The sequence below is a fragment of the Coturnix japonica genome, chromosome 2, assembly GCF_001577835.2.
Source record: "Coturnix japonica isolate 7356 chromosome 2, Coturnix japonica 2.1, whole genome shotgun sequence".
In the NCBI taxonomy this organism is placed as follows: domain Eukaryota; kingdom Metazoa; phylum Chordata; class Aves; order Galliformes; family Phasianidae; genus Coturnix; species Coturnix japonica.
Window position 1 is genome coordinate 86,085,834 of NC_029517.1, and position 25,761 is coordinate 86,111,594.

A 25,761-nucleotide genomic window follows, 5' to 3' on the forward strand; every position below is an offset into this window, starting at 1 on the left:
GAGGCAACTGCTTACAGAATATTGTTAGTGTCATAGGAAGAAACATGAAAAAAAATTAAAAAAAAAAAAATTAAAAAAAAATAATTAGAAGTAATATCAGTTTTGAAAATCAAAGGAATGAATGAAATACCTAATAATAATTACAGCTATGACTCCTTTTATGTTTTTTGGTTATTTTTAAGGAAATAAAAAAGTCAATAAAACGAAATACTAGGGAAAAAAAAGAAAAAGTTCCCCAAAACCATTTGAAATGTTAAACCAGAGCCACGTTTGGTAAAAATAAAGAGCTTTAAAGATATACGTAATCCAAAATTTCAAATTTCAGTGTTTTTTTTTTCCTGGGGGGAAAAAAAAAAAAAGTATTTTTAAATATTTAAAATCTAAAGGTAAATGAATATATTCTTTTTTTACATATGCATTTTTTACAACCCTTTAGCCAGAATAGATGTTAATGTTTCTCAGGTGATAATTACTTTCCCTGTTATGACAGTCTGTAACACATTTCTTAGTCTCCTCTTGTCTAACCTTTTATTTTGCTTAATACAAATTGAGTCTGAAAATATATTAAAACCAATAATCATAATGAAGTTAAACTCATGGTGTCATCTCCTTGAGTTCTTTCTATGTCAGTTTTTTCTTTCCCGAGGCTTATAATTACTTTAGACATTTTGGCTGATCTGTTTTCTATATTTACTTTCATGGTTGAGGTCTGGCCTTGGCCCAGTTCCCTCCAAGGTGTTGGGGCTGCCCTGGTATTCCCAGCTGCCCTGTGGGATGAGCCTGAATGCAATGACCTGCACTAATGGACCAGGTTTCAGAAAACCAGAGCACAGTGACAGGCTTCTACAGTGGACTGGGAATGAAACAGCAGTACATTGGCCCTGACAGCTTTCAACCTGTTCTTAGGCTGTGCTCCAGCTCACTGTGGAACTAATATCAAAACTGAATAAACACTGGAGTACAAGAAGATGGGAGTTACTTAATTATTTTCAATTAATTTTATTCCCTGACATTTTAAGCACTAATTTAGTTTCCAAAGTTCTCTCCTCCTCTATCCCTTGATGACATTGGGACTTCTGCCAGTTTTTTATTGCTTTGGGTCCTCACTGTGTTGTTTGGAAAAAGAGAGCATTAGCCGGTGAAAAGTTTGAAATCTATTTTAGTCAAGTGACTACATGGGGGCAGGATAGCATTTGAAAGCCTTGCACTTTATTTGGGGAAGGTAAGAGAGACCAAAGGAGTCAGCTCATCTGCAGTAGACTGAAACTCTGCCAGATTTATGTATGTGTGCTATATATAGACTCTGCAGCCACATACCATGCAAATGTACAAAAAAGCCTTCGTTGCAATGTGAAAAATGAATAAATAAAGAAAAAGCCTACAGAGCCATTTGGATTAATAAAAAGAGGAATGTTTGTCTGCCAAAAAAGGAGGGCTGGTTGTTTTTCTTGCTGCTGCTGTTCTGTTGTTGAAACAGGACGAAGAAATTAAGATAAATCTTATTAGATGAGATAAAAAAAGGCCAGCAGACAGAACTGACAAGAAAAAAAACATGTGGAGTTTTAGATACCATAATCCATTTATAGGTACAGCCATTTTCGGATGAACGTTTCTTAAGAAGTCACTTGCAAACATTTGCAGAACTCCCTGCAGTTGTCAGCTAGATTGGTCCCAGGTACTCTTACCCTTCACTGCATAAATGCTGACACCTTACTTTTTTCTTAAATCCACATACTATTAATTACTAACAACTTGCCTTCTGCCTCTGTGGTACCTTGGTAACTGAAAGATCTGTTCCAAGTTCAAAATTTGTCATCTAATGTTATGTCAGGGTTTTGCTGCTCCTTTTGTTTTCAATTTAATAATTTAAATATTACAGCTATCTGATCTGAATCAACATTTCTGTTTTGCTCAGTGTGTACAGCTTGAAATCACAGACAGATTTTTTGGTGCCAGTGTTTTCACCATTATAGTCAGCACAGTCAGTGACTACGCATTAGCCATCTCGATCAAAAACTTTGTGAATCTGTTCTTTTCCTGTCATATGGCTGAAAAAAACAAACTACTACTACTACTAATAAAAACTAGCAACAACAAAATAAAAACCAACAACAGCACAGCTACACACACGCACCAAAAAAACCCTACAACTCATGCTAAAACCTGCTGAATGATTTGTGATGAGTTCACTGAAAATGGTAGCAATTTATATTGATTTTCCTGGAAGGCAGCTTTTTTTTTTTTTTTTTTTTTTTTTTTTTTTAAAAAAAACATTAATAAAAATTACAAGACATTCCTGTTTCAAAATCTTGCATTAAAACAGTTAAAAATGATCCTATCAAATGTCCATATTAATGGAAAAAATGGGCACATATGGAACTTAGATAAAAGCACAGCTGGATATTTATGAGGCATCAGTTTTCTATAAATATAGAAATTTGCTAATTATCACTTGTGCAGCTTGTGCAGTTGCAATAAGCACAGCTGGGGAATGCTGGTGTGGCTGTTTCATTGGCTAAAAATCTAAACTTCAGATTTACAGGTCTTTGCTTGTTCTCAGCTGCATGTTTATTCTACATGGGGTGGAGTTGTGGAGTCAGAAAGATACAGTTCAATCTCTGCAATTAGTGGTTCATGTTCTAGGGCTAGAGGAGTCATCTTAACTGTGATCCCAGTCTATGCCTTGGGATCAAGTAATGGATAGTTTTCTGAATGGAATCACTTAAAAGACTACACAAAAATGTCAGCATGAAAATAATTTCACATCCCCTCCAAACTACATTTCCTAGCTATTATAATAAAAACCTGGAATTATCAAGTACTTCTTGCTTGTTTTATTGCTTATATCTTTGTTTCTTCTTTCTTCCTTCTTTCCTCCTTCCCTCTGTCTTTTTACTGTTTAAACTAATGGACAGTATAGTATTGAAGCATAATAAGTATAAAGTGATAAACAGCTAACCTGATATAATATGCAATAGGCTATAATTACTTTAAAATTAGCTGGCTACATAGACATCTGGTGGCTAACATTTAAAATTGACTCCTACTAATTAAATAGGATACATTCATGCTCAAACTTGATTTATAGCTGTGAGAGCTCAAAACAACAAGACAGAAATTGTAATATAGTTTCAAAAAAAGAGAGGGAGGGAGGGAAGGAAGGAAGGAAGGAGGGAAGGAAGGAGGGAAGGAAGGAGGGAAGGAAGGAGGGAAGGAAGGAGGGAAGGAAGGAGGGAAGGAAGGAGGGAAGGAAGGAAGGAAGGAAGGAAGGAAGGAAGGAAGGAAGGAAGGAAGGAAGGAAGGAAGGAAGGATAAAAGGGGTATGGAAAAGGGGGAAAAAAAAAAGGCGAAGGGAAAGGAAGGAAGGAAAGGCAGGAAGGAAGGAAGGAAGGAAGGGAGAAAAAAAAGGGAGGAGGAAGGAAGGGAGGAGAAGTGGAAGGTAGGGAGGAAGGGAGGAAGGGAGGGAGGAGGGAGGGGAGGGAGGGAGGGAGGGAGGAAGGGAGGGAGGGAGGTAGGAAGGGGGGAGCAGGGAGGGGACGGGGAGGGGGAGAAGAGAAGGGAGGGAAGGAAGGAGGAAGGGGGGGGAGGGACGCAAAGGTGGAGGGGCGGGACGGGAGAGAAAAAAGGGAGTGAAGGAAAAAAAAGGGAGGGAGGGGATAGGCGGGGCAGGAAGAGGGGAGGGGGGGGGAGGGGGAGGGGGTGGGGGGAGGTGGAGGGGGGGTGGAGGGAAGGGAAGCGGAAAAGTGGGAGGGGAAATGAAAGGGGGGGGGGGGGGAGGGGAGGCGGGTTGGGGCGAGGGGAAGAGAGAGGGTAAAAGGGAGGGAGTGGAGGAAAAGGAGGATAAGAGAAGGAATAGGGGGGAGGGAGGGAACGGGAAACAAGGAGAAGGAAGGAGGAAACGCCAGGGGGGGAGAGGGAAAGGTAGGAAGGGAGGCGGGGGAAAGGGGAGGAAGAAGGGAGGAAGGCGGGAGAAAAAGGGGGCCCGAGGGAGGGGAGAGAGGGAGGGAAGAAAGGAGGGAGGAAGGGGGAGAGGGACAGAGAGGGAGAAAGAGGAAAGGGGGCGGGGAAGTGAAGTGAAGCAAATTGTTTGAAGTATTTCTTTGTAGTTCCTCTCAGTTTGGACTCCTGAACTAACACGGGACTAGTGTTATCTACCGTCCAGTATGCTGTAATCCTTGAAAGGGTCAGATTTGTTTTTCCAATACCTCCATCATGATCTGACACAATTAGCCTTAAATTCAGAATTGTCTTTAACTACATAACTCCTGTTCAAGTAAAGTTGTCTCCACATACTGACTGGAATTGTTGTTGCTTTATATTCACCTTTGAAGATGGCTGGCTGCACCAGGAACAGCTGAATACCAGACTGTGAAAATAACTGTACATTTATTTCATTTTACTTCCTCTTCCCCTTTTATAATCAAGAGATGTGCTTTTTGAAAATTGTGTAGGTTCATGATCTGTGCCTTGGATCCATTTAAAACATTCTGCAAAATGCATAGGTGGAGAAGTCTTGTAATCACCAAGTGAAACCAATCATACTTTTTTTTTCACTTTTGATTACAGCGTCCTTTATTCTGAGCCATGGTCAATCTAATGTTACTATTAGCATCATGATCTGGTAACTTGATATATCTATCAAAATGTTCAAGGCTTTTTTGAATGACATCATTTTCTTGTTATCTAAAACGGCAATGTAGTATTTAAAATTGTTTACATTAAAAATGTCAATGTCTCAAAAATACAGAAAAATGTGGGTACTCTACATTCTGCAATTTCATCTAGTCATTCTTGTCACTTATTTGGTTACAAAAACTTTAGAACAAAAGGGTATGAATTTTTTTATTTTTTTTTTAATACCAAAAGGTATTATCTACCATAACTGAAAGGCTCTACTTTCAATTTGTGAACAAAAAATATAAGAATGAATGAGAAAAAAATTGTTAAGAACATTTTATAAAAGTATACAAAAAAAAAAAAAAAAAAAGTTACAATAGAATATCTGCAGTCCTTTACTGTAAATTGCCCATAAAGCATGTGACAGACAAATTAAGTTCAGCAAGATAATAAAACCATAGAATCAGAGAATCCTTAGAGTTAAAAGGGACCTCTAAAAGGTCATCTATTTCAGCTCCCAACAGGGAGAAGCACAGCTAGACCAGGTTGGCCAGGGCCTTATCCATCCACACCTTCAAAATCTCCAGGGATGAGACATCCACCACATCACTGGGCAACCTGTTCCAGTGCTTCACCACCCTCACTGGAAAAGATCTTTTCCTTAAGTCAAACCTAAATCTACCCTCTTTGAACTTAAAACTCTTTTTCCTTATTCTATCTCCACAGACCCAGCTGAAGTCTGTCTCCTGCTTTCCTGTAGCTCCCCTATAGATTGTGAAAGGCAACTGTCAGGTCACCTCGGAGCTGTCTATTCTCCAGACTGGAAAGCCCCAGCTCTTTCAGCCTGTCCTGGTAGGAGAGATGTTCCAACACTTTGATCATTTTTGTGGCCTTCCTCTGGATGCACTCCAACAGGTCCATATCTCTCCTGTACTGGGGACTCCACATCAGATGCAGTACTCCAGGTGAAGCCTCAACTGTGCAGAGTGTAAGGGCAGGATCACTTCCCTTGATCTGTGTTGAATACTTTTATCCCTCAGCTTATATTGATAAGATATACTTAGAGACTATAAAAAATTAAGAAATAGATGTTTTGTATTCATTCTGTGCATTGTTGGATATTTTAGCTCACTAGTACTTTCAGCAATAATAACTAGTTACATTAGAGTGCTCAAAAGTGATACAGAAAGAATCTTTTTTTCTAAACCTGTATATAAATTTAAAGTATATTTTCTGCACAGATTATTACGTTACAGCATGTAAAAAAATATAATTTCAAGCAGTTTTAAATGCAGTGGCAAACTACTGGAAAAGTAATATATTTGAATATTTTAACACCTGCTTGAATTCATAATTAGAATTTGATTAATGCCATTGCAAACAGTGGATAAAAAAGTGATAGCTCATGCAAATGCATGTGCTTGTTATTATTCTATAGTTTCTAACTTCAATATAGAATGTCCTTTTCATTTTCTTTCCTGGTCTGCATTCACACTGCCCTAGGAAATAACTATCTTATGTGCAAAGTGTTAGGATGATCAGAATAGCCATATTTTATACACACTCTGAAAAGCTGTAAAAAAAGTACACTGCCTTCAGGCAGTAGAGAATTGGATTCCCTATCTACTGAGCATTGTACACTACTGGCTAGTGCCCAGTTTCACAAAGGTAAAAGATGAAAAAAAGATTTATTGACAGCTGTTTTATCAGTCAATGAAACTTTAATCAAATGCTTTCTCTTGCTCATCCCAACTTTCCAATCAACTCAGTTTTTTTCCTGTTTTTACCAGTATACAGAAACACAGATCATTCTGAAGGAAGAAAAGATGGAGATTGCCAGCAGAGTGCATTTATTTTCCTGGCAAACTTTTTCTTAGTTTTCTTAGTCTAACAAGCTAGAAACCAACTAAAATAACAAACTGCTGATGTTAGAAATGTTATGGGTCTGAATGACTTTCTGCACTGACTCATCCCTTGAAAGTTACACCTGCTTTTGGGAATTACTGTTGAGAAAGGCACATTGTGTTACCTCGGAAACAGCTGTGGCAGCATGTGTATATTTAGATAGAAGGTATTCCACTTCCTTCTCATTTCTGTTTGATATGCCATTTGCTTTTCATTTAAGCTGTTAATGCAGTCAGTCCCTTGCTATCACATCTGCTCCCTTATGCTCTTGAGTTTAGACAGCTGCAGAAGGTGGTGCTGTAAGGATGTACATTTGGTGACACAGCACCATTTCTGTTATATCTAAAAGTTCTCCAGAAGAAAGAGAATTATATTATTAACATACTTAGAAGCAGAAAGAAAAATTGTACAGACCATCTTTAGAGGATATAATATTTCATCGAGACAGGTCAACTAATAACATCACACAAGGTGACTTCATTTCCTTTCATTTCACTTCACAATTGAGACCAAGGTTATTTGTTTATAAGACAGATGCTTGGCAGGAATGAGATCTAGACAGGAAAAAAGGAGACTGAAATTATGGAATCTTATTCCTGTTACTGGAATTGAATTGCTGTGTGGCCTTGGGTAAGTCAATTCAACTGTCTGTGCTTCAGGTCTCAGTTTCTTCTGTGTAAATCAAGCTGTATTATCTAGCTAGATGCAATTAAGCTTGAAAAATACTTTGAATACTTCACTCAGAACATCCAATAAAAATTTAAAGTTTAATCACAGACTACTATTCTCATTCCACATTAACCTTTCCCCAGTTAAGGGAAACAATTGTATTACTGATTTAAAGGTAACAGGTCAGAAAAAATTAATCTGACATTATAAAACATTCTACTTTCTGTAGATGAGTGAAATTTATTTCAAAAATACATACTTTGTAATGCTATTATGTGTAAATTTCTAAACACTGCTTCAAAAGAAAAACAAAAGAACTGAGAACATATGACCTACAATTCCTGTTACTTCCTTACCAAAATCAATCAGAAAAAGCTGAGGAAGAATCAAGAATGGAGAAATAATATGAAAGAATGGTCATACAATTCTGTATCCATAATGACTTATACTTTCTTCTTTTAGAAAATCAAATATAGGAAAATTGCTCATTGAAATTGTGAAAATCTCATGATTTCTTCTTTGATATTAATAGTATGATTTGCCTTTGTTTAATCTCAGTTAATCTTCTCTCCTTCCATCTCTAAACTTGCAACATTTGTTCTCCATTTTTTTCCTGAAACACTATAAAGAAAAATAATGGAACTGCCTTCTAAATTTCTTGTCTCCTATGCCATGCAGCACAGAATAGCAGCAGTTATAACTGAGTAATAAAGTCTGTGCACAAATATCATAAGGCAAGAGCCTGTCAGAGTTAGCTGCCTTTTGCCAATTAAGTACTGAGAAAGTGGGTATGAGTGAAATATAGTTTGAGTGCAATCATACGTTAATGGTAATCCTCCAGAAATGATATAAACTGGGAAACAGTATCAGTACTGGGGGAAAAAAAAATGTGTGTGTGTGTGTGTGTGTATAAAGTTGAAATTGTTTGACTAAAAACAATTATTTGGAAGTTAAGTACACAAGCAGTATTCAAGACCCTCTAACAACTAGACTAGTGCTCTTTCCAATATCAATCTTGAATTTTTAAAATATTACATGTATTTTGTCAACTCTTAAATACTATTTATTCTCTTTATTAATGTTATTTAATGCCTTAAAAAACGAGAATTGAGGTAACTGTAGTATTATCTCTGTTATAAAGTTGGGAAAATAGTCAAGAATACAGATAAAAAACAGATATGGGAACAAATAAGGAAGGAAATAGAATCTGTAGGAAAACAAACAAACAAACAAAACTATAGCTGTATAGTCTAGTGTTCATTATAATTATTATTTATACAACATTTAATTGAATGTACGCACACAAAAAAAATCTGAATCTGAATGACTCACAAGTCACAACACAATCTTTTCAATAAAACACAGCCTCCATTATTTCCATATGAGAAAAAAGCTACAAAATTATATGGAAATATAGCTAAGGTCATCATAGACATTGTAACTTTCTTATTCCACAAATAAATAAATAAATAAATAAAAATGTAGGCACTTGGTACATGAAACCAGGTAGCTAAGTAAACTGCAAAGCAAATGAAACCAGTGTTCCATTGTTTTCTGCCACTAAGCCTTGGCAGTGTCTTCTTGACAACTAGTTTAATGATATGTGATGATCACTGGAGTGTTTGAGCAAGAAATGACAAGAGAGTACTTGAAAAACTTTTAATATTGTTAGAGCTGCTTAAGAACCCTTTACAGTAGCCTTTGACAAGTCTACAAAAGGATGAAAAAGTATGGAAAGAAAAAAAAAAAAAAAAAGGTAACAACAGCAACAAAAAAATAAGTATTCATCTAGGAGGCAATCTCAGAGATATGTAACTTCTGTGTAAAGCCAAACAAGTAGGGTTTATATTTTTGGTCATTAAAATTTAAGAATTATTTCAGCAACCTTTGAAAATTTTAATGAGTTGAATAAGGTTACTATCATGATCATTAAGTTTGGTGTATGTTTTTCATACGCATTCCCTTCTTTGGTAATGTTTTCAATCTTTGTGTTAAAAGGAAAATTTTAGAAAAGGTATAACAGAACTTTGTTTACGAACAGCCTTCTAATTATGAATTATTAATGACGATGTTCTATGCATATGGCCATGTACAGTGTTGTCTTCTATGACAGATCATTCTTGTTCTTTTTACTATATATATGTATATGTGTATATTTATATATATATATGCATATTTGCAAATAAAGTAATGAAGTCTCACTATTAATTTTACTATGTTTTCTAACACTATTTCCAGTCTCATAGTCATGCAGTCTTCCTCTGCACCTAATGCAGGTTATTTGCACAATTATGAGGTGATTAAGACTGTGTGGAATATTTTGAGTATGATCTTGTAAACGCATTACACAGTGGGAGGAATGTTTTCCCATCACTGCTGAGAATACTGCAAGGCCACTCAGAATCTGTTAGCCTTTTCAGAGGCATGTCACATGTTCTCCCTATGACTCACCAGTGTATTTAGATTTCTGCTTCAGTTACATAAAATTCATATAATTTCTATTTAAACCTGAAGTACATATATTTATATATACTTTACATTATTTACTTCCATTATTTATTCCAGAAGTTCATCTGATTCTTCTAATTGCTGTATTGATTTTTCTGAGTATAGATAATAATTTCTATTTTGTGTTACCTGAAAACCTCAGACTACACATTTACTTCCTGAAGACAGGTCACTAATAAAATTATTAAACAAATGTACCCTAAAAATAACCACTGAGGAAAATCATTCTCTAATTTACTTCCAGTCAGGTCTATTTGATGTAACTGCTGCCAGTCTTCTATTACTAGCTATTTGTAATTTCTGTTGAGTATTGAACTTTTGAAATAGCACGTTCCATAGAGACTGTATCAACTTCTTTCTTAGAATCATAGAATCATAGAATGGCCTGGATTGAAAGGGACCACGATGATTATCTAGTTTCAACCTCCCTGCTATGTGCAGGGTCACCAACAACCAGACCAGGCTGCCCAGAGACACATCCAGCCTGGCTTTAAAAACCAACCAACAACCAACCAACAACAAAAAAACTATTTTTTTCTTTTTTTTTTTTACCTTAAAGCTAGATAGGTTGGACTGATGGGACTATGATGATCTGATACATCAGCCGTTTAAAAATATGTGTATCTACATGTATTTACAAGTAGATGTATGAAGTAAACCAAATGTGATATCTCTTTAATGTAATTTTGTGACTTGTTCAAGAGTCTGGGAATTTCCATGGATTTGCTAACATTGTCTACAAAATATGTTTGTGCATTTTCCACATTTGGAGAGCATTCCTTTAAAATACATGACTCTCAATTTCAATTGATATCTACTTCAAGGAATAGATTTTTCATGAATAAAGGATAGCAGAGTATTCAGACTTTGTTAGAGTATGCAGTCTAAGCTTTGTCTCCATTTTCTCTCAGATATCCTTATTTCTATCACATCCTCTACCTTTCAATTCCTTTATTTATTTATTTGTTATTTATTTTGGTTACCAATATTTTTCTCTTTAATAGTCACTTAAAATAAATAAATAAATAAATATAAAAATAAAAACTAAAAATAAATCTGAGGCAGAATATTCCTTTGGCAGCTGCAATAGATTAATGTTGATCTGTAACCCTTTCTATTACATACTGGTATTACTTTTCTCTTTTTTCCACCCCGTCCACCTTTTTCTATTTTAATCATTATCACTGATCATTGTACTTTTCCTTCAAAAGTTCAACTGAACTGGATTTTGACTACTTTCATTTTATTTTCAAAAACTTCTTGCAGATTCTTCTTTCTTTGTCTTGTCACCTTAACTTTCTTTCAGAACTGTTCTTTCATGCAGTAAATCTCATACTTTTCCAATCTCCATTTTTATGCTTTCCTGCTTTGAGTACAAGCTCCTCAAGTACTAAAAAAATACATCTCTAATTTAATAATTATTTTTCACCTGATTTTAGTGTAACTGCTAGAAGTTTTGAAAGACGAGCATGGCATCTTTATAAATATCAGGAAGGTACTATGGCTGATCTTAACTTGAAATATCTTTGCTTAGCCTAAAATTTTCATTTGTTCCTAATGTCCTTATAATAATGTTGGATTAACAGTTTATTAGCATCTGAAGCTTTTGTTGAACTTGCTCTTTTATGCCTTTTGAAGGTTTTCTTCAGTGATATGACTAAAAGAAGAAAACTTACCTCAAGGAAGCATTTTGAAATTATATGGAAATACATTGAATATTTTAGTGTCTATGTTAATTCCATATTTTTCTTTCCTTGATGAGACTGCCAAAAAAGATGTTAATATAATAGTCAGCAGCAATGTGAACACTTATCCTCTGTGAACTTGTTTCAAACCAGAAATCATTTGATGTAGGCTCCTTGACAGACAACCCATAGGTTATGTCTTTTAGAAATTATTGACTAGCATCTTCTTTCCACTCATAACTGTTTACCTAGAGGGAGTGTCTTCCTATTTTATTATTAATTTCATAGAATCAAAGAAACTGTAGGGGTTGGAAAGAACCTCTGGAGATCAGCCAGTCCTACCCCCTGCTAAAGCATGTAATGTAGGGCAAGCTGGGCAGCAAAACATCCAGGCATGTTTTGATCATCTCCAGAGAAGGAGACTCCACAACTTATCTGAGCAGTCTGTGCCAGTTCTCTGTCACTCTCAGAATAAATAAGTTTTTTCTCATATTCAGAAGGAACTTCCTGTGTTCCAGTTTGCTTCCATTTCCCATTGTCCTTTCACTGGACAAGTCACATCCTTTTAGTCTAGCATCATGCCATTTTTCATGTACTCGCTCTTCTGTCTGATGGATGCAAAAATTGTGTTGTATAAGAGCCTTGGATAAGAAGGGTAAAAGCAATATTTTTTCTGTCTTGTAATGTATAGAAAATATTATAGCAAAAGTATATATTAAAAAATAAGATTATTCATGTGATATTACTGCTGTATTCTAAGCCAAGACATCTTGCTATTCTATACTATGTCTCATTTTATGCCTGAGCTAATAATTCAGTCAAAATGCAAAATTCTTAAAAAAAAAACCAAAAAAACAACAACACATGAAACCACACATGAATAGTTAAAAACAACACAAGACAAAACAAAACAAAACAAAACAAAAAACTACCATATCATTCTTGTTGTAGCACTGAGAGCTAACTGTAGCCTTATTTGCTGAGAGACATCCTGTTCTCTGGGTTGATTCACTGCCATTCTAGTACAAAGTTATTGCCAGCACATTACACCAATCAATGGATGACAAATAAAGTATCCCAATAACTGCTGTAGTTAGAAAAAGTCATCTTTGAGTTCTTTGATCTTACCTTCTATGTCCTTTGTTGACTTTTTTTTTTTTTCTTTTCTTTCATGTTTTTCAATGAAAAACATTCTGTGAGGTTCTAAATAGAACTAAAATGGCTAGAAAATTATTTCAGTATCACAGCATTGGCATTCTTTGCAAGTCACTGATAGCAAAAATTTGAACAGTCCAGGTTTAGGGGCCCAAATCTTGCAAATTATTTAATATAAAACATTGTCAGAGATTTTGATCATGTTTAAAATTGCCAGTGTACCAATTTTGTTTGTATTAACTTACTTATATCACTTCCATCCACCATCAATTAGAAAAGTGACAGAGCAAAACCTATTATGGTACTGGAGCTGATAACAGCTTACCTATGCTGCCTCCTTTGTACATACAAAAGTACAGTGATTCCTGTTGCATATGTGTAAGAGGTCATGCTTTTTACACTATTGTCTCAAAAGTTTGCTGAAATGGACAAGTTCAGGCAAGTTCTGACCAAGAAATCCCTTGTTCCAGAAATCCCTTTGTCTAAGGCAAACCTTAGACAAGGTTCCAGAAATCCCTAGAAATCCCTTTGTTTGAGGGTGACAGATGGACATGTCCAGGAGCTATGAAAGGGAGATAAGATGCTGATGAATGGCTCTAAAATGGTCTTTTTGTGTGGGCTTATCTCAAGGAAGATGGCAATCTTTGAAGTACTTGTGTGCCTCCAGTGGCGCAGTGGTAGGAATGACCCTTTGCAACACCGGAGGCACGGGCTCAAATCCCCCCCCCTGTGGCGCAAGTGGTAGAAGTGCCGCTCTGCTACACAGGAGGCTCAAATCCGAGGGGTTGGACTCGATGATCTCTAAGGTCCTTACCAACCCACATGAGACTGTGATACTGTGATACTCACATGACTCAGTCCGAAGCTTCCAGTAATGTCTCGAAGGCTGGATAGAAATAGAATAAAAAGAGCACGGGCAAAACACAAAATTAGGTTTTCTGACACCAGATGCCTCACTATGGAAACAAGGTTTTCTGTCATCAGATGCCTCACTACGTGAATGCCTGCATGCTGAAGAAGATGCCTGCATGCTGAAGAACCTTTTAGGTTTTCTGACCTCAGATTCCTCGGTTGTCCTCCTACTGCCGCCAATGGACTCTCCTAGGCCTACTGTTTGAGACTGCTTCATGAGACCTCGCTACTCCGTGAGACCTCGCTACTCCTTGAGACCCCACTGCTCCTTTCCACCGATCTTCTGCTTTCGGCTTGCCATTCTGCTGCTGCTCTCCTCTACACCTATTTTGGCCCGGATCAATGAAACAACGTGCAACGGGACGCTGTTGCATCCAGGTGTTTACTATTCCCCACTTTTAAGCAAATCTTGCCTCTTTTCCTACTTTTTCTATCGCCCACTTTCCCGTCCCCATCACCCTAATTTTGATATTCGCCACTCTCCGTTCCCCATCCCCTCAGCTGTCCATTATTTCTAATAAACTGGTCGGATCAACATTTGAATGTTTTTCTTCTTAATCTCACACCAGGCATAACATATCAAAAGAACCTTGCCTCACTCCTAAATCGGAGTGAGACAACATGGTAGATAAATTTCAGAAGCATTATAGGATGAGGTATTCTATTCAAGACTGTAGGTTTTCCCCACATTTTGATTTGCCAATATAACTTGCTATTGAAGGCGGCATTAACTTCACATTTTCAAATGGAAATACGTATTTTAAAATTTACAAAACTATAGTTTTTTATGATTAAATGGAAATAGTGTAAAGGAAATTTCCCTCCTCTGATGGAACTTCAAAGTCAATACACTTTAAATTTACTAATCTCTGATTGGTTGAATGTTAGACTTTACCAAAATACATTTTATTTTAGGAATATTCCATTGTTGAAATAAATTTAAAGGTAAAAATATGAACTTTCCAAAACTTTTTTGATAGCTTACAAATATGGCTTCTTCAACTGTAATACAACTTGTAAAATACTGGCCATTTTTTTTGTCCTGCAATATTATCACTAGCATGGTCATTGCTTTGTATGCATGTTTTCCTAATGCCTAACCAATTTCAGGAATGCTTGATGACTCCTGATACTCCCTTGTCATCTTATTATATAACACCAAAATTACATAGTTGCTGACTTAGGAGGTGTTTACTCCTGGCTTATTCCAGGACTCAGTTTTATCCATGAACATATTTCATAGTTACTATTAAACAAAACAAAACTAAATAAGAAAAAGACCACTGGAAAAAAAATAAAAATAATAATAATTACAACGATCCCACATTTATTATGTAAATATTACCATGCTATTTTTTTTCCTCAAAAATACAGGAAACACTCATTTCCTCTTCAGAGCTCTATAACGGGTGCTGAAGATAGATGAATCGAACAACCAGAGCAAAGCAGTGATGAAGCTGGGCAGATAACTTATTTTTCTGACTAACATCTACTAATGTCTCATTTCCCTGGCATTAGTAGTAGTAGTTGCAAATCTAATTTTGTTTATGTTTTGAAGATCTGACAAGATTCTGGAACTGAGTATATGAAGTACAATACAAAAATAATTCGATTAGATAAATCATTCGTCTTGGAATTAACTTGAGAAAGAGGTAAATAATAGATGCATGAAGGAAAGGATGTAGAATGAGGCAGCAAGAGCTTGTCATTTTGCATGGTTTCCACACATCATCAGGCTTATGTTAACTGTACTGTAGGTGAAAACAGACTGACAGTCAACCACAGCTTCGGTATGTAGAATCATAGAATCATAGACTCGTGGAATTATTAAGGTTGGTGAAGACTACAAATATCATCAGGTCCAACCAGCAACTCATCTCCACCATGCCCACTAGCTCTCAGTACCACATTTACACTTTTCTTAAACACCTCCAGGATGCTGTCATCGCAATCTCCCTGTGCGGTCTGTTCTAACGCTTCATTACTCTTTCTGAGAATTTTTTTTTTCTGGTATCCAATCTGAACCCTCCCTGTGTGTATCTGCTCATGAGTGCAAGTTAACCAGAAGACAAGAAATGGTCAGGTTTTGAATTTTTGGGTTTTGTTAAACACAGAGACCACATCAGGATAAAGTGTTTTTTAACAAATGGTGATAAATGGCTAAATGAGCTTGAGTAGTCTGTGTCACTGAATGATGCCTCCCCTGTTTCTGTCTTGCTTTCAGTTGTTTGCAGTTATATTTACATACACATTCATTATAGATGTTAAACACAAAAAGTTTCCCTTCCTGTCTTCTCTGCATATATATCTACCCATAAACACAAACAAATATATATATATATATATATTTGTTATATCTTTTTATTTCCAAGGAACTGTGCCTTTCAAATGTTGAAATAGTCCCAGATGTTTTTGGAGTTATTTATATTTGTAGGGAAATTGTTACATGAAAATTCTTTGTGCAGATGCCAACATGTTCTATGTTAATGTTGGAGTACTAATAAAGTATATTGACCTCTGTTAAGCCACAGTAAAAAAGAAATATTGATTTCATACATAATATATTAATCTATTTCTCATGATGAGCTGTTTCTAGGTATCAATTTTTCATATTATTTTATTTTGCTATCATATAATAAGTTACAGTGAAAGATAAATCATAGTTTTACCTTGAAGCAAGTCTTTCAAGGTCATATAGCAGTAAAGAATAGGAATCTATTAATTTTTTTGTTTCTAATTCTTGAGCTTTGACTTTGATGCTAGATTGTTCTCCTTTTACCTTCTACATGTGACTACTACAAAAGATAATGAATGTGTACCCAAAACAGCAAAATGATTTATTAGCAAAAGCTTAAGTGCCATACATTATCTTTGAGGAGATGGAAGACAGAAGAGGATAAAGGAAGAGAAGTGGGGAGACAAAATGTTTAACTAAATTGTTTAAAAGTAGTTGTTGTTTTTGCTTTTTGTTTTTGTTTTTGTTTTTTTTCACTATTTGAATGTTTACATTGTCCTTGGTAGCAAATATAAAGTACTTTCTCATACCTGTAGTTGTATTCTATATGTCACAGTAAAAATCTACTAGAAATTTAAGGGAAGAAAATTATGAACATATATCCAGGCACTCATACATAGAAATGGTAACCACATCAATAGATTAGATATCATATGAGATATCCATTCAGGAGTTCATTACACACAAACATTGGGGGAAAAAAAAAAAAAAAAAAATCTTTTGAGGAATAGCAACCTACATATTAAGATTTCCACTTAAAATTTTTAATTTTTTTTTTTTTTTTTTTTTTTTTAAATTTAATTCTTATTTATTATCATTATTTATTTTTTTATTTTTATTTTTCATGAAGATGAGCCTAGGCCAAGTACTCTAGAATACTGGAACATATCCTTCCACTTTATGGAACTATTATTACCTCAGAGGAAATTATATTCCAGTAGCATCTGGTAAAATGTTATTTTTTACATCATTAGGTCATGTATGAAGCAATAAGAATACCAGGTGCTCTTAATTTCTCTGTCTTTGTTGGTTTTTTTTTCTTTCTACCATCCCTTTCTGTGTTAGTAAAATCTCAAGAAACAGCAAAGCAACAGACTGTGAAACAGGGAAATTATGATCTGTTTAGGTTGTATTTACAGTCATGGACATAAATAAAGCTACAGATGGTCACAAAGTCGTTTTAAAAAAGAAGCATCATAATTTGATTTTGGTTGCATGGAAGTTCTATATATCCTTATTTATAGGGAGGAAGAGCTATATTTAGCATGTGCACAGATATCAGAAATGAACTTTGTCAGCAAGGGTACTGTTTGCTACAGCAAGGTTGTGTGAACAACACTGGTAGAAAATAGTTCATACTATGAAAAAAAATATTCCACTAAGGTATTTGCATCACCATAAAAAGGACTGCAGCTCCTAGAAAGGGAAAGAACAGTAAGAGATTGTGCATAAAGAAAGAGCATCCCATTCAATTTGGAATTCTCTCACTTTGCTTCTGTCAGTGGTCATTTACCAGCCTCTCAAAACAATGCAGAAATCTTCATGCCTCTTGAAACTCATCTTGCCTGTACTTCAGCATGATCAGGATTTTACCCAGCATCTAGGTGCATCAGTAAACAAAATAATTTTGACAGTGTGATAATAATAAAGGATGTATTGATGATTAATTAACTATGAGAACATTAAAATTCAGACTGATCATTCTTGTCAGACTTAAATGGTTTGTAATACCTAGCTAGCTGTCATACATGTTCATAAATGAGTAGCTGGTCTCAATGTCAGGAAAAGATTATATCAATCTTTTAGGGAGCACTGAGGGATAGCAATGGTTAAAGTACAGTACTCAGTGCACATAAACACATTTTGAATGCATGATATTTTACTATTTGTAAATATTACCCCTTTTCACATGGCTCAGGAACATAATATAATTAATAATGCCGAAACTTCTCAGTAAAGAACCTCAATTATTCTAAAATCTAAGTGTGTAAATTTTACTGATCATAGTGGGATCAAACGACAGCATGTGTCAACTTGTAAGATTACATCTGTATGCTGATTTGAACAGTACCAATAGCAGATTTACTGCAGTGTTTTCATTTCACTGCAGTCTGCTGCTGAGGCATTTAACTTTTTCCCTGTAGTGTCTTGACATCAACAGAAGGAAACATTTTAGGACTTCCTTCTTTGCCATTAATGGAAGAGAAGGCGAGTTTCTAGTCAAGACTGCAGAAAAGTCAGGATATACTTTGCTATTATAGTTTTGACCAGAAGAAGAAAAAATAATTAAAAAATAAATGTTAACTTATCCAAACATAGGCCTTTCATCAAGAGTAACAGGTTTATCAGCAAAGAAAAAGCCCCAAACAGCAACAACAAAAAACATCAACATAAAATTTCATGGGTGAAAGGGGGAAAGGAAGGGGAGAGGATGGGAGAGGTTGGGGAAGGGCAGAGAATGGGTCGGGGGGGGGGGGGAGGGGAGAGAAAGGAAGGGAGAAGAAGAAAGAAAAAAAAAAAAAAAGGAAGAATGGGATATATTTTGTTACTGATGTATGCTGATGCATGTAGAGATAATAGGATAAAAAAATAATGAGGACATGTTCAATTTTAGGAGAAATCACAGTCACACCTACCTTTTGAAACAATGAAAAGAACAACATGCAAATAAGAATCAACAATACATTATTTTTGAATTCTTAGGAGTATATGAATTTTCATATAAGTATCTTGAAATTTCTGAAGTTCTGCAGTGGTTGTATAAGCTCAGTCAGAGGAATTATTATGCTTAGTAAGACATGTGTTGTAGATAAGAATATAACTTAATACAGTAAATATACCACATTTACTAAATTAATTATTTTAAATTAAAAAAAAATACATGTAGATCAAAATGTCCACTACCTACAACAGTGTAGCTCATTTGAATTTTAGAGATTTTACCCAGGTCAAAGCTGAGTCTTGACTTAAATCTTCATGATGTAATACATCTATTAGCTCTCTTAAAACCATAAACTTTTAAAGGGTCTTGGATGTTTCAGTTTAAAAAAGACTGTTCAGTTGTCATAAAGAAGAAGGAAACAGATGATGGTATTTCACTATGTGTTAGAAGTTGATGCAAAGTTTGAGAAATTAAGTAGGAACTGTGGCCTGTAGGTCATACAGGAATTTTTAGAAAGATCAGCTAACAAATAAAATGGAAATTCTTTTAAAACGGCATATCTAGTTAATTATTTTGAATAATTCTGAATTTTTTCTTGGATAAGAAATATATTTCTTATATTTTCCATTATTTGTTCAGTAAAATATAATTTATGACATCACACTATCTGTCACAACAGTAAAAGAAGAATTTGAATCAGAATACAGCCCATTAAAACCCATATATGTGGTAAGTTACAGAAAGCATTATGTAGTGAATGTATTTTCATACCATATGTATAGGTATATAGTATAGTAACATCTGTCACCAAATATTTGGAATTTCTCTCTTTCTCTCTTACTGCAATAATATGTTAATAGGATAGCATACTTTATGTAAACAAACAAACAAACAAAAACTGGATTATTTCAGAACTGCGCAACAGTAAACAAGTATAACCAAGAGTTTGGACAGTGTTAAATGGACAGAAACATATCTTTTTTTCCCCCACAGAAAGCACATACATACACAAAAATAAAACCAGATTTAAATCTCCTCTGAGTGCTGTGTGCAAAAATCATCATTGTTGATTTGTAATCCAGATTAAGGAATTATCTTCCCATAAACAAAAAGAAGAATAAAAAACTGTTGGTTTTTTTTTTCATACCTTCTGATTTAATGGTTGCTTAACTATACCTCACTCTCACCAAACTACAAACACATGAATCACTCTCCTTTTTTTTCCTTTGTTGTTTTTGTTAATTATTTTTTATTGAAAAATTTTACACATATGACTAAAAGTCATGGGCAAGATCTTTCAGTTCCATTACAAAATCTGTCATATATATATATATATACGTGTATATATATATATATATATATATATATATATATATTTAATACAACTAGAAGCAAATCTACTGAATTGTGTGAATCAATGATTGTCTACCAAAATGTAACCCAAAATTAAATATCTGTGTTGAAGATTATTAAAATTATTTTGTTTTTCTCTGATGAAGCTGAAGGCCATTTTCACTTAGTTAATTGATACTGACAGGATACAAAAAGTCTAAAATCTTAATTTCCCTTTTCCCAGCCTTGTGTAACCCATACGTCAGAATTTTAGTACAATAATCTTTCTTCCAGAAAGAAGTGCTTTTAGAGTATGCATCATTATTTTTGGAGTACATTCTATTAACAGATAAAATCCTACAAACAATTCTGAATACCTCTCAGTAACTGCTGGCAAGTCAAATCATTGCTAGGAATAAGTGAAAGATTTTTCAGGAGCAGAGTCTAACTTAGGAATTCATCTACAGATAACCTAAACAAAACATTCTGAAAGAATACTTAAAAACACTAGTTTACTGGTATATACGCCTTATTATCTAATAATAAATCATGAAAGATGAAATATAAATAGTCAGAATCATAAAAAAAAAATAATAATAATAAAAAAAATCTTATTCTAAGAAATCCTACTTAAAATGATACAGCATTTGAAGCAACAGTAGTTATCCTTCTATTTTGGCACTCCTGAACCAGTGTAGAAATTATATGCATTGAGACAACACTTCTGGGGAAAATACATATGTGCAGCAAGATATAAAGTTGGTTTCTGGAGTTAATAGTATTACATTGCTTAACATAAGAAAGAAATTTAAAAGTCTTTCACTGTGATTCATCAGCAGCAAAAGATAAAGGGAGGGAGAAAATCAGTCTTTGAAGCATATAGGATGTTTAACCTTGAAATTAAATCTTGCTTTAGTAACACTCCCAGCTACCTCTGTAGTCTTCTTCCCAAAAATGCAAAGTACAAATATTTTATTAAATGTCTCAGACTTTGAAATGGCTCAAAAGAACAACTGCATGTCCTTGTAGTTGCTCTCCTTTCTGAGAGATGAATGGTGGGCTCAATTTCTGTACTGTAATTTCTCCATTTCCATGCTTCATTTCCTACATTTATCTGAGTCTGGAGAAAAAATCAGTGTGTTCTGACAAGTCTAATACCATGAGGCAGTAAAATGGACCTGGATTTAGTGGAGATTAGAGCTCCAAAATAAATATAACGCTTTGTGTCAAATAATAAAGGATAAATTCTCCTGTACAAATCAGAAGAGATAATAAAAAATAACAAATAGATAGCAACGCCTTAACTATACCTACATGAGCATCACAAAACTTTTCAACCTTAAGGACAGGATATCCCTCTATATTTCTCATTTTATGTGGCTTATATAATACTCCATCATGTTGATGATAAATTTGGAATTCCTTAAAATAAATTGCAATTTTATTTTTCATAAATTTACGCAGAAATTTACTGAGATTTTCCATTAAATTGATATGAAAGCATACAGGGACAAACAACAAATTATCAGAATTTATGTTTGTTTTCATGTCTGTCTTCTGCTTTTAGCTTAGGAAGCTGTATACAACATGGTAACAGAAATTTGCTAGAAAGTTTTCCTTTGCAAGTACTACATGTTGTAATGTACTGGGATATGTTTTTTCAAAATAAAATTCATGCTTTTAACACATATACCATAAACTTTGTGTTCTAGACATAACAATACTGCGAAGGCATCTGCAGAGAGTAATTGCCTCATTGAGGTCACAGTGCATAGCGTACTCTTGAAAGTGAGTTACCTCTGCAGGTATTTAAGGGTTGCTATCTATTTGAATGTGTCTGAGCATTTCATTTTATTAAAAATGATATCAATGCTCATATACTTTGTGATCAGTGCAGTCTCTAGGACAAGTCTAATGAAGGTATGCTCCACCAAGGCCAAAAAAAAGAACCTAAAAGATTAAAAATGGAGAAGTATTTACAACTTTCTTCTGTCTGTAAGGTTGGGATATTTTGATTTAGTATTCTGCAGTGCATTTTCAGAGAAAGATTCCAAGGCTATGAGTACAAGCAGTCTGGACCACTCCCATACATATCTGCAAGCCTTTTAAAGCGAGGGCCCCAGTCACTGAGGTAATCATAGTTCTGATCAGAGTTTGAGCTTATTGAATCTAATGAACTGAGTGACTCTGCCACTGAGCCATTCCCTTCAAACGCATATGTCTGCAGGGAGTCGTAGGGTGGTGCACAAGGGTCCACATCAGCTTCTTTTAGTCTCTCCCAGATAAATTCCCTAAAAATGACATTATCTGGGATGCTTTTAAAAGTTGGTCTGCTCAAGAACTGAATCTCAGGTGTCACATCCCTCCTGGTCTTGGTGTCTCGGATGATGTTGAGGTTTCTTAAGGCAGCCATGTCAAAAGCCTCGGTGTCTTCTTCTCCACCACCCTCATCATCATATCTAACAATATTTTCTCTGATATCTCTCTCTTCATCAAAAATGAGGGGCTCTTTTTTCCGTCGCCTCATGGTGACAATCAGCAAGACAAGAACTGGAATACAAAAAGGTTGAAGTTTTAGAAATGTTGAAGTTTGCTCACATTTTTCATAGGGGTGGAAGCACTCATTAATTTATACGGTAAAGACAAAAGGAAATTGAAGGTAATTTATGCAGTTAGACTTCATATCTAGCAGGTTCTAAAGTGGCTTTTAAACTATGAGCTTTTTAGTTGTTAAAGAATTTATTTCCAAAGCCATTCTGAATTAATGTCTTCATTTCTAATTCTATATCCTATGTTATCTGCTAAACATAAATTTCAGGACTGATTCAGACTCACTATACAATCTCACAGCCATGAAATAAAAAAGGGACCTTTTCTTGTACTCCTAATTGCCTAAGTAGTAAAAGCACATTCATAAAGTAACTCAATAGAATTTAACAACCACAGTTTGGGAAGTGTCTGAATTAAAGCATATGGGCAATCTCTTCTGGGAGAAAAAAATAAAAATAAACCACCCACCACCCACTTTACTAGATCAGGGAAGACTGAATTGTTAACCCATGTGTAACTTAAGACTCTCTTACAGACATAAATTAAAAGAATCTTTAGGTAAGACTCTACTTTCCTTTTTAAGTCCAAAGCACTGTCCTTCAGGTATATGAATTATTTCTAATGAGATCTGTCAGCACTGAATTTTACTGGATCATCTAGCATAAGAAAAGGTAATAATTTTTAAATTATAGTTTTTAATATTTCCTTTTGGTCTAAAGTTAATGTTAAATATGGTGACAATCAAAGATACTGCGAGCAACAAAGTCAAGACTTTCCTTTTTCAAATACAGATTTGATAAAGAAGCATCATGTATGGCATATAAAAAAATGGAAGCCAGTAAAATTTTACTCAAATGTTGGACATGAATCAACCTCCTACAAAACAATTAAATTATCTTGTAGCATCAGAATACCATTTGCTGAGATTATACTTATAGAAAAGAGAAGGCGCTGCTATGATTGTTAAAAAAACATTAGTAACTTGAACACTAAGCATAATTCCACAATCAATTGATCCATTCTGATTTACTGCTTATTTTAATCTTAGGAATATATTTCTATATGTATTCACATATCTCTGGTTTGACATCTATTCTTAGAGTACTTTGTTATGACTGCTAAATGCTTCATAAACTACTGGAAAATAAAAAGCTCATTTAGATATAATCAAGTATGAACTTCTCTTGGCAGTCTCAAAAGCATCCTCTATAAATTGTTCACAGTTCACTCTAAAAGTAATACCTCTTATTTATTTACATGGAAACAACAACAACAGATGAACTGCACCACCCATCACCTCACTGTGCTCTCATTACGTTTAGTCTCCATACATGTTCAGCAAGCATTTATGAAAGTCCATGGAGGTATCCAGTGACAAGCCTTTTCTTTATGTGCACTTCCATGTCAGATGCTGTTCTGTCTGATTGCCCTTCTTGTGTCATCTGTCACATGACAACAAAATGTAATGGAGTATTGGTGGGAGGGTTCAACCTCTACTGCCATACAGCCAACATCCACCTCTGAAGTTGTGTTGACGGGTTTTACTTTCAGAGCAGCCCTTTTATAACACAGGACACCCTTGAAAACCTTTCTTTTCATGCAGGAATTTTTAAAAGCAATATCAATCCAGTTATCATGAGTCGTAATTTAATGTGAGGATGACATGATTAGAATTAAACAAGTTATTCTGAGATGTTATGTGTAGAAATTCATGTTATACTTCCACAGACATTGTAATATTGTTTCAAATAGGCTAAGGAGAAAGCTGTTTAAAGGCAGACCTGCAAAACTTTTTATTTCCCTTTGGAGTCATGTATGTCTAAAAATAATTCTGGAAAAAAGTTTCTTTTTCTTTTTCCTTTTCTTTTTATTTCCCCCTAACAAATATATATAATATATATTTAAGGCACAAGTCTAATGTTCCATCTACTAACTTGTGACTCTAGCCCACTGCTATATCAGCATCACTCTTTCACTTTTAGCACCTTGGCATCTCCTTGAATCTTGTCTTGTCTATTGAATTAATACACCACTGGTTTAGGGCACTTTGTTTCAACAACATTTACATAAGCAGTTTGAAAATATAGGACTTTTACCTTTAAAGTGTTTTTATGAAATTTTAAAATATTCTGATATTTCTAAAATAGAAATTGAGTAGTAGATATAACAGATAGTATTATTCTCATACTAAAGTTATCAGACAACAGATGCACTCTTACATCTTTTTCCTATTATAACAAATATTTTTAAGTGAAAGACAAATTAGTTTCCTGGCAGTGTTAATACACATTTAAGTCATAAAATAAACATTTTTTGGAGTATTTTTAATATTTACTGCCACAATTTTTATTGTCGTGTAGGTAAGAAGACAATCATTTTCTTCAATCAAGTGTAAAAGTGTTTTTCCACTACTGTCGTTCTTAACAATCTTCATTTGAAAGTTAAATAACTGTTAAAAAGTGAAAAAATATGAAGCTCTGTTGACAGGTCTGCCTGAAGGTGCAAGAAAAATCAAGATGCAATGAATGTTTTATGCAGTATTCCTTGTACATCACATACTTGCTTGAAGCCAGGAAAAACTTGGAATCCTTCTAAAGATTAAATCTTTTAGCATTCAGATGGCTTTATGAGATTATTAGTTGCTAGCCCTTCCAGCAACTATGAACACTGTTTAACCTCTCAATGAACAAAGTTTTCAGTTGCATTTTAGCAACTGCAGAGATGGATACAAGTGCAAAACAAACTTCACTGACATCTAAATCAAATGAAAATTATTTTAAAACTGATCAATTTCTCTCTAAGCCATGGATTTTTCTCCTCTATTTATTGCAAAAGCAGAGGTAGGACAAAATAATTAGTGAGTGGAGGTAATAGCCAAGCCACTTTCCATCATCCATCAAAGCTCCTTGTTGACTGGTGAGGTCCCAGAAGACTGGAGTCTTGCCAATGCAACTCCCATCTACAAGAAGGGCTGTAAGGAGGATCTGGGGAACTACAGGCTTGCTAGCCTGACCTCGTTGCCGTGGAAGCTTATAGAGCAGATTGTCCTGCAGATGTCACACGGCATGTGCAGGACAACCAGGGGAAGAGGCCTAGCCAGTATGGGTTCATGAAGTCAGGTCTTGCTTGACCAACCTGATCTCCTTCTATGATCTACTGACCCATCTGGTGGATGAGGGAAAAGCTGTTGATGTACTCTACCTAGACTTCAGCAAAACCTTTGACACTGTCTCACACAGTATTCTCCTGCA

At 34.9% G+C, this 25,761-nt stretch overlaps 1 protein-coding gene across 2 annotated transcripts in view; it reads right to left on the reverse strand.

Annotated features, from left to right (window-relative positions):
- Positions 1-18,508: 18,508 nt before the first annotated feature.
- The window catches only part of CDH7 (cadherin 7), an 84,155-nt gene continuing 76,902 nt past the window's right edge, over positions 18,509-25,761 (reverse strand). Inside the window, exon 5 of one of the 2 annotated variants that reach the window (XM_015855214.2) lies at positions 18,509-22,510. In XM_015855214.2, coding sequence (XP_015710700.1) covers positions 22,017-22,510 — 494 coding nt within the window. In that variant the 3' untranslated portion in view covers positions 18,509-22,016. The remainder of the gene's footprint in view (positions 22,511-25,761) is intronic. The other variant, XM_015855215.2, reaches the window with a different exon arrangement.